The sequence below is a fragment of the Anarrhichthys ocellatus genome, unplaced genomic scaffold, assembly GCF_004355925.1.
Source record: "Anarrhichthys ocellatus isolate YVR2014 unplaced genomic scaffold, GSC_Weel_1.0 scaffold7, whole genome shotgun sequence".
NCBI lineage: Eukaryota > Metazoa > Chordata > Actinopteri > Perciformes > Anarhichadidae > Anarrhichthys > Anarrhichthys ocellatus.
This window is the reverse complement of record NW_022280037.1, coordinates 1,934,347-1,944,605: the sequence shown is the minus strand read 5'-3', so window position 1 is coordinate 1,944,605 and position 10,259 is coordinate 1,934,347. Positions and strand designations below refer to the sequence as shown.

Below are 10,259 nucleotides of genomic sequence, written 5' to 3'. Positions count from 1 at the left end.
ACGTGAAAATGTAGGTATATAATGTAGATATACATTTATATCTATTTTTTATGTATTTCGTCTTTAATTAACGAAATTATTGAAAAATATATATCTACAAATGTTTCCTTCAACAGTTGTATGTGTTTGATTGATTTATTTTATTACTGACGGTATGTATGTTATTCCCCTCCCTGGCCATAGGAGGCGCTGTCACCGAAACCCTGTTTCCGCAGTGTAGGCGCAGGGCGGGGCCCCGGCTTGAGTACGTAGTACGTGTGCTTTACAGCCTTCACAGTGGTTAGCCAACGCTAAAGCTGGAGTTAGAGTCATGGTGCTGCTTGAAAATGATTCGGTAAGATTAAGAGCATATTGTTAATTATTTCATCTGTCGACGTTATTGATCATAAACTATAAATTGACACTGTCTGCATTAGTTTAGCTGTCTAGTTAACAGGCACAACGTTAGTCAAGCTAACGTTAGTCGGACCCATTAGCCAGCATGCTATCATTTGATTGAAGCTAACGTTTGGTTTCGTGTTAAGCTTTAAGCAGTTATTGCACTTTCTAGCATTTTAAGGGCAATACGCAGACGTTAGTCACGTAGATCTCTGTTGAACTGGTCATTTTTTTCGTACATAGACGCCAATCTAGCAAAACCTGGAATTAGCATTCAGTAACGGATCATTTCAAGACAGCTAACGCTAAGTTATACGTTTCCTGAAGCATAGTAAAGTAACGTTAAACAAGAAAATACGTTTCCAGCTAGTAAAGCTAATCAAAAATGTAACGTTATATGTTAACGTTACATTTGAGGCAGTACAATTAAACACTATCACAACCTTCCAACAATATCCCGAAGGAGATTAAACAGCCCAACAGTTGATTTTAGATGCATATTTTAGATACATATAAGACTGCAATAGTTTAGGCAAGGTGTAGCTAATACACTGAGTATATAATCAGTCAACGTCTGTGGAATCATTTCATGATGAATCTTCGTGCTGGAGCCCCAAACAGTATTGATCATTCTTACAGGACTCGCATTGATCTTTGTTTTTGCTCAGTTTCTCACAGAGCTCACGCGACTGTTCCAGAAGTGCAGAACATCTGGCAGTGTTGTCATCACGTTAAAGAAGTGTAAGCACCTCCTTGAGTTTCCTTCAAGTTTAACCTGTAAATAATGCCACGAGTTTCCCCTTTCATCGTCTAATGGGATGTGTTTGTCGTCTCCAGATGACGGGAGGACCAAGCCAGCACCCCGAAAGGGCCACACGGATTCATTTGAACCAGCAGACAACAAATGTCTCGTCAGGGCATCTGATGGCAAGAAGAAAATTAGCACAGTGGTGAGCTTACTGTGTTTAATGTGTTGTTTGATCAAATAGATCTCTGATATTTTGCCGTTTTTTTTACAAGCTGTTAATTCTGACTTTTCATTTCTTGCTATTTCAGGTCAACACCAAAGAAGTAATCAAGTTTCAAATGGTAGGTTGAGCTCATTTTGTGTTTATTTCAATGGTATTTTGAAGCTATTGCCCCTGGTCACTGTATGCAGATTGTCTTGATTGGGTCTCCTTGATATTATTACAATGATCTTGATATTAGTCTGTCTTTGAGAATGGAGCTGTGAGAACTTAATCGTGAACTTGAACACCTCTTTGCAGGCATACTCCAATCTCCTTAGAGCTCACATGGATGGACTTAAGAAGAAAGATAAGAAAAGCAAAAGCAAGAAGACCAAAGCCACCCAATGAGAGACAGACTCTGTAACATAACCATGGGGACCCGAACTGGCCTGTGTGATCCTAGGGAACGGCAAAGGCCTTCACTTGGTCTGTCGCCGCACCCCGCTTTTGACCCGTTCACCCGAGGCCTCAGACTCGCTGTTCATCCACCCGGTGACCACTTTGATATTGTGCCATTGTTTGCACGGTAATGTCTAATCGCTGGCATTTCGGTGCCATTGGAACCTGAGGATTTCTCGTACAGGACGAAGCAAGTCAACTTTACTGAATCTCCACCATTTCTGCTTCGGAACCAGGTCATCAACAGCTGTGTCACCCCTGGTGCCAAATCCATGGAGCCCAATGATTACCTGCCCTTCATACTATTTAATTGTTAGAGTCCACATTATGTTATATTTACGGCTGACCTGTGAGCTCTGCTGCCGTGTTTCTATTTGACCTTTTATCTTAAGAAGAATTCATTGACGGTTGTATCTTCTTTTTTTTGTTTAATAATTGAATAAGCAATGAAAGCCAAGTTGCTTCATACACAACTAAATCAGAGCAGATTTGATGTATTTTGAAAAAAAGTTTTACTGTATTGGAGATGAAAGTTTACTTTATTCAATGATCTTATTTTACCTCCTGAAGCACAATGAATATGAATATTTTTGTTTTGATTCAGTTTCATACCAAGCTATCTTAAACTGCTGAACCCGAAGAAAATATGTCGTTTCAGTTAATGTGGGTAATTATGACATGACAAGAAATGTTAAATGTTGATTTTTATTGAAAGGCATGTTTGTTATGAATACAGAGACAAAGTTTTGTCTAATTCTAATAACGTCATTTCCGTTCATCACAATTGCACAGCAGGTTGAACTACAGCTGGTCTATATTGTCAGACATTTGTATCGTGCTCCCGGGTCCTGAACTCATGGAAGAGGACTGCAGCAGAAGTTAAGTTCAGAAATAAAGTGCTCTGTTGAAAGTCACTGCAAAGTTTGCTTTTTGTCCATTTTGAGTAAGGGTCAAACAATGCCTGCGCTAAATGAGTGATGTAGAAAAGGAGACGGTAAATACACTATATACATTTAGACTGTTCTGTGCTGTACTGGTAGAAGCAGTCTGACTTGTGATTGAAAGAAGAAGCCCCTCAAAGCGCCGTGTTCTTCTTGTCCGGCCTGTCCTTCGGGGAGAGTGCTAGCAGGTGCTGTCTGTCGCTCTCCTCTTGGTATCCCTGCTTCATTAGGCTGGTCACAAACTGAAACATGGTCTGGATCACAAAAGATACATATTGAGCTGGGTCAGGGTCCCCATGGGTGAAGGATATTCATTCTTTCAACAAAGTTTTAAATTGTGTGGAAGGGAAGTATGATTTTGTATGCAGACAACACAATCACCATCTTATGTGTGTGTGTCCTGCTTGACTTTCCACCCAGGGCCTTAGAAATACTAGTTGGTAGTACATTGTCTGTGTGAAACAGTGCTATTAAATATTGTTTGGCTGTCCACAAATATGCACCAAAGTTGGAGGATATCGAATGAGGATTTGCAGGAAGATATGGAATCAAATAATTCTCTTAATAAAAGATGTTCGGTGTTCATATATGAAACATTGCAATTAACCAGTTGCTTAAAGAAAAGGTGAGCGGTGAGGAAAACATATTTATTGGATTAAATTTAAGGCTTGTAGCAGTTATCAGTGCTCAATTTACTAGAACATTATTACATCAATATGTTTTGAATGACTACTGATGTACAAACAATATTGTATATGTGATATTTTTTTTTTTTTAAATGTTTGATAAGTAATGGTGTTTAGTAATCCCAAATAGGATGAGCCTAATGTTTGGCATGACATAGAAATACAATTAAAACGGACTAAATTCAACCACTAGAGGGCCGTAGAGGCCATTAATTGAAGCAGAAACTGAAATTAAATGTTAAATATATAGATATAACATGAAACTACAGACACACTGTTTCTAAAATAAGCGCACATATTTTTACATTAAAGTCATTTTTTTATTCTGAGATATGTTTGGCCACAAGTGATTAATGTTTTAAACCCCCTGAAATGTATTGCCTCCTCTGCGGTCCAATACCAGAAAGCTCCACACTAAAACTAACTTCCCTGAAGGAAAGAGGTGTCTCCATTGTGTATAAACACCGAGTAGGAACAAACATTCGAGTGTCCCGGTATTAATAACACAAGCGATCTTAAAGTGACATAACATGATGTGACAGAGCCATGTTCCATATCCTCCACATGCTCATGTTTGATTCAGTGAGATGTGAATTCCTCATCAGTCAGGCTTGTGTTGCACTGGTTCCTTTTTTGACATGTTACACGGCTCATTGAAGAGACTCTGACGCTGATGCAGGCCGGACACACACCGCCACTAACGCTGACATGCTGGTTGCACACGGCGTTCACCCAGAATGGGTCGCTGTAAAGGTCTCTCTCATGTAACGCTCACATAAAGACACACATGGGCCACTCAATGGCACTACTTACCTTCCATGCCTCCTCAAGCTCAGACGTCCACCTCTCCTTCATGATGGGCTGCACGGCACAGATGAATTCTGCTTGGACGTACTGTAAAACAAAATGATGGGAGATAGTTAACTGATACGCTGTATATGTAACGCTGTGGTAACTATATCCAGTTGGTGTGTCACTCCATTGCTATCATTGTTATTTGTAAGAGTAAGTGTGTGTCCATTTTGCAGTTTGTGAGTGAATTCATTCAGCTGCTTTAGTTTCAGTCTCAGTATAATGTTGAGTCTGACAGAGAGCTGCTGTATTAGTTGACATTAGAATATGTGTAGTCATCTATTTAAAAACAAACAAACAGCGTCACAAAGACACACTGTGCTAAGCAGCGTTGGGATCACTGCTCCCTTACACTGTAGTACTTAGGCGGGGCGTTGTAATGATAATGGCTCTTTCCCAACTCCAGAGCCAGAGCTTCCAGTCTCTCCAGCTGGTCCAGTCGAGCCACGCTTTTCTCGATAAAAGACATAACCCTAAAAAGAGATGGAGGGGGAAAAAAAACGACACCCAGTTAACCGTGAATTAGCAGCGGACGACTATCAGCTGAGACAACACCACTGTACATACCTGTTGAAAGACTGCACGATGACATTTTCAGTTTCATAAACTCATGTGCCAAGAAAGATGAACACAATTGATTTCATATCATTTCAATGCAGCTCACACTTGATGATGCAAAATTGCACCATATACTTTATCCCCCTTGGAAACATGTTTTTTTTCCCCGGCACAAAACACGACAGGATCAATTGTCTTTGTTGCTTTTGCAGGTGTTTTCCATCACCGAGGAGAGTGTGCGTGACAGTTTTGAAGATGAATACAGAACAATGGTTTAGAACAATTGGTTTATCTCTCTTCCCTCTGTCTCATTACCACCGTGGACATCTATATCCCTGAGTGCGGTTGAAGGGTCATTTTGGCCTTATCACTGAATTTGAGAGCCGCCAGGTTTTATGCTGGGATGCGTAACACATTTAGTCCGTGCGCCATAATTGGCTTCTTTGGCCTTGTGCATCGAGCAACACACAGAGGCCTGATGCTCCTTGGAAACAACAGACAAGTGGTTGTAATAGACGCTACAAGCTCTGTCTGCAGCAGAGTGGTAAGCAGCGTCATAATGATATGACTACCTGAGGCATTTTGCCCTGACACTTATCTTATGAGTTGTGTATTACACTGCACCGTGTGCAACATGGTTTTAAAATGTATTGTTTAAAAAGATGAGTCTGGTGATATTCTGTATTTTTTCCCATGAAAAGACCAAAACAACTATGCATTGATTCCAGTATTGAGTATGGCCTGTAGCCTTAAGCCTGATATTTCTCGGTGCCATGTAGCTCCCTTGTTTTCCAAAAGCTATTAAAAGAAACGTATGAGCCACACTGTTGCAATTATTTTATCTTGAGTCAGTCGCCCATACACCGTCCTGCTGCCGTAAATACTCACTAGAGCAGTGATTCCCAACCGGGGGTAATTGTACCCTTCTCCCAAGCGGTACAGGAAATATTTGTGGAGGCGCTCTGATGATTTGAAAAAGCAGAAATTGTTTTGGTAAGAGTATACATGAATTAGGATTACAAATTGGTGAAATCTAAAAGGGTTGGTAATCACTGCACAAGAGCACCAAATGTGTTTTCATCCGTGGCTGAAAATATATATATTTTTAAAAAGCACAAAACTGAAGAAATTACTGAGCCTTATTTAAAAATGAAAATAAATATTTGTACACTGTTTTTAAAGATGTACTTCTTTAACCAATGGGTGACTGGTTGCCTCATACATGTTAGGGAAGTATTAGGTTTGGTTTGGGTCTTTTCATGGGATTTGTTGATGACAAAATGTATAATAATACCAGCCGTGTCCTATTTTACATGTTCATCATGCTGAAAGAAGCCAATGAATGAATGACACACTTTGATTTTTTTAGAGTAGGCAAGACAAGAGGGTGCTGGATATCAATGTGCTCTCCTGCCCAGCGTAATGCAGTTCTCTGCTATGCTATCGTTGACTGGTTTGTTCAGTTTTGCTGTGGATGATGCTAATGTGTTGCTTGTTCTGTTAAGCGCAGAGTTGGTGACTTACCGTAGGCCGTGTGCCCTGAGCTCCCGGCTGGTCCGCAACCTCTCCAGGTCCTCCACGTCTCGGAACAGGAAGAAGACGTCCTTGCATTCAGGATGGGTCTCAAACAACCTGTTACCAAGACAACAACAGTGCACAGTCTCTGAGAGCTGCCTGTCATATTAAATCCCAGAAAACAAAACAAACCTCCCCCTGAGTTTCCCCAACCAACATGACATAACCCCAAGAGTCACACAACTGTGACCCTCTATTCACAGTGCTGAGTGTGAATTTGCTACTTTCAGCTCATCAACATTCGTTTGGAGGCTTCTAACTCTCTTCTTATCATCACTGCCCTTTTTTAAACCTAACAGCTGCAATCAGTCACAGGCCATGGTGGATCTGTGAGTTTGGTAGCCAGGCCAATTCGTACCCTCATTTCCACCCGAGCTGTGATGAGCCACCCTGCCCCGTCAGACCTGGAGTCCCCATTAAATGGAGCCACTGATCTTGATATAGAGTTTTGCTTTTCTTTTTTTAACGTCAATCAATTTCCTTGACTGGAGCCTTTATGCATCCTGCCATCCAATCAGAGTCTTCCTTCTTCAGCTGAGATACCTGTAAATAGTCATGCTGCCAGAATACACAGCTGGATGTGAGTGTTGTTGTGCTCACAATGAGATGCAAGGCTGACGCTAACTCTGGTTTTTCAGAATGAAGTCGTGGGAAGGAAAGGAAAGAAAAGAGATAATTATGGCAGAAACCATGAGTGCTTGTGGGTGTGGCAGGTCAAACCAAAGCTTATTCTATTTTCTTTTTTTTCCCGTAGGGGGGGGGGGGAAACGTGCATTTCTAAACCTGAAATATAAAACAGAGTCCTCATGATTAAATGCATTAGATGTCTAAAACATGTGCTCCCATAGATAGACTGATGAATAAAGTTGGTGGGGGAGGTGTTAGAAATGTGATGGTGCAAAACATGAGTAGCCCTTTGACGAGCAGATAATACCACAGAGAGGCCATATATTGACAAAACAAAATGTCGGTGAGTGTCTGTTTTTGAGTGACCTGACTAAGAAACGCATGTTTTCATATGTCTACTATAGTACAATGTTTTTATTGTCTTCCTGTTTCATATGTGCAACTCCATAGTTTGGCTCATTACTTTCAAAGTATAATCTTATGTTACAACTGGTAGTGCAGACATTTTAAAATGGAAAGGGTCTGGGCTTATAGTTACATTAAATGAGAAATATTCAGGCTCTACTCATTATCAAGTATTAAGAATTCACTCTTGATTAATTGACTCAATAATAAACTCATTGTGTAATGCTACAATGTTTGCACTCCAATGTAAGTGGCTTGGAAATGCATACCTCCTGCTCACCAGCTTTATTTCCACCGTTTACACAGCATTGTATGCTCTTTTGTGGCGCACATGCAAGAGCTCATATGCAGACAATGTAGCGCTGTATAGCTCTTGTGGAATGTTAATTGGCGATGTTCAGAGGATGTTGTAACTATTTTGGCACTGACGAATGGGTCCCATCTAAGTCTTAAGAGTATCTCATTTGGTTTAAATTGGGGGATCATCCCCTTGCCAAAGAAAAGGGTCTGTTAAATTAAGAGCAAGAACACAATAAAAACGGGTGATTCTGTTATTTACTGTTCAGTCATGATGACACACACACCCTGACAGCCGGGGGGTGGCCCTGACCCACAAGTGGCCCATGAATTTCCAGGCTAACACGCTAAGGTCATCTCTTCAATTGTTCAGGTCACCCAGGGGACACAGGGCATGAATTGAACTTCTAGCCATGTGCCCCGTAGTCTCTTTAATGTAAATGGTGCAGCCTGAATGTCCACCACTCTTTATCACCATATACACTTTCATTTGTTTCATTGTATTGCCATAAGTCAGAGATGTTTTCCCAGACGCAGGTCGTCAACCTAATTGATGAAATGCATTTTCCTGATGGCTCAAGCCTTTAATTGTATCGCACTATGGCAGACCCGTGGCTGTGTATCATTACATAATGGTGTTAAGATGTGATATGAAGTGATGAGAGGGGAGGAGGGGTAGTCTGCTCTGAGCTCTAAATGAAAAAGCTGTGGGCCAGAGGGAAGAACAGAGGGATGTGCTGGAGGTGGAGGGGAGCTCGATGTTCACTTTCCGGCTGGTATGAAAAGGTCAGGCATAATGTCATTATCAAAGTGGGACAGAAGAACCTTCTGAACACCTTTGTCTTTTGGGCCAGCAGGCCAGAACACAGGGCACACTAAGCTGTCTGAAAAGGTTGAACTGATAAGTTGCTCCTTTGCTGTGCGTTATGATGATCACGTGTATGAGCCTTTTAGACACACATGATATGGAAAATACCATTTGTTTGTTGGACCTGTTGTGTTTCTTTTGACTGCAAAATCCACAATATCTAGGCTACGTTTATTAAATTCAAATTATCAAAAAAAAAATATACTATGTCTAAAGGGAATCAGTGTTTATAAAGGTTACTCAGTTTGACACTATAATATTCCTGATCATATGGCTTTACATTTTCAATAGCCTACTAGACGAATTAAATCTTTAATTGTGAATTATTGACACGCAAACAACACTGAAAAAGTACAGAAGAGGTTTAACCGTTTTACCTGACGAACATAATAATCCCAACTTTGGCAATATCGTCCCGGATAACTTTCCATGAATCCTTGATCATCAGAATCTGATCCTCGCTGGGACACGCAGCAGCAGCAGCATCATCCTCCTCTGTGGTCCTCTCACCAAACTCTGCCTTTGCTGTCAGACCTGATATTGCGCAGCCCATTCTTCACAGACAAAAAAAAAATATGTATACAATAATTATATATTGGCGCCAGTCCAGAAAGTAAAAAAGAAGGGTTAATTGATTTTGTGGAAGAGGAAATCTGATGTCGCTGGCATCTGCGCCTCGAACTGCGCCTTGGACCACACGCCTCTGGCCGGTATATCGGACTGGTGTCAAGTTAGTAAACAGACAGATCAGCTGCAAGTTCTGGTCAATGGTTCAAAATAAAACCCCTCGCCGATGAGAACAGATTACAGGGGGTACCGAGGAGCATTTGCGCTTTTATGTTGAAGGATTGCCCTGATGATTTCCGGTGTAAATCTGTCTATTCATGGCTGACTTGACGCAGCTGTTGATGCAAAGATCAATCAGTTGGGAGGGAAACAGCGCGCTGAGCTCCGTGGGGTTGGGCCGCGCAGTCAATTTCAATAAAAGACAGATAACTTATTACATTAATAAAGACTCGTGCAGTGGCCACTTTATACTGCTTTTAGCTGTTTCAGACTGATTCTGATAGCTAATTAAGTACACTGATTAAATCTCTCACCTATAAATAATTAGTAATTAAACATATCAACCCTTATGTGTAAAAATAAGTGAAGTAGCAACCCCTCCTTTTGCCACAAACTGTGGCATATATGATAAAGAAGAAAAAATACGGAACTAAATATTTCATATACTAGGCATACTTGTAATGTATAGTAATGTGTAATTGTCTGTAGCAGACTTCTGAAACATGCGATTCTCATAAAATTAGGGAAAGAAATAATAAAAGCTGATAAGACAATGTTATGTATGTTTTTGAGGAGCCAGGGTCTCCAGACATTGATTTGAAACATCTTATTTATCAAATTTATCTATTTATGATTAGATGAATCTTATTTATCTAATCAATTTAGTCACATATGCATCAATAACTTCAGAGCATGTCATTTTATCATTGCAGATGCCGGTTAGTTTGGTGGTGCTGCTTGATCCTCATTTCAAAAGAATTATGTCGATAAGATACATTCCTTCCACATGCTATGCACCCCACACATTCATACAATAGTCTTAATTCTCATCTTCTAAAAACAGACTGACTGTCTCAGTCTTAACATGGAAGCATTC

General features: G+C 40.5%; 2 protein-coding genes across 2 annotated transcripts; one reads left to right on the top strand and one right to left on the bottom strand.

Moving 5' to 3' along the window:
* Positions 1-240: 240 nt before the first annotated feature.
* On the top strand, positions 241-3,596 carry srp14 (signal recognition particle 14). The gene is made up of 5 exons (XM_031847643.1): positions 241-334; positions 1,047-1,119; positions 1,216-1,328; positions 1,435-1,467; positions 1,647-3,596. The coding sequence occupies exons 1-5, from the start codon at positions 311-313 to the stop codon at positions 1,734-1,736; spliced, it is 333 nt and encodes a 110-aa protein (XP_031703503.1). The 5' UTR covers positions 241-310; the 3' UTR covers positions 1,737-3,596.
* xgb (x globin) lies at positions 1,894-9,612 on the bottom strand. Its single transcript, XM_031847641.1, has 5 exons — positions 8,974-9,612; positions 6,349-6,456; positions 4,619-4,739; positions 4,228-4,308; positions 1,894-2,982 (listed from the first exon to the last, which is right to left on the bottom strand). The coding sequence occupies exons 1-5, from the start codon at positions 9,147-9,149 to the stop codon at positions 2,863-2,865; spliced, it is 606 nt and encodes a 201-aa protein (XP_031703501.1). The 5' UTR covers positions 9,150-9,612; the 3' UTR covers positions 1,894-2,862.
* Between the last annotated feature and the right edge of the window lie 647 nt (positions 9,613-10,259).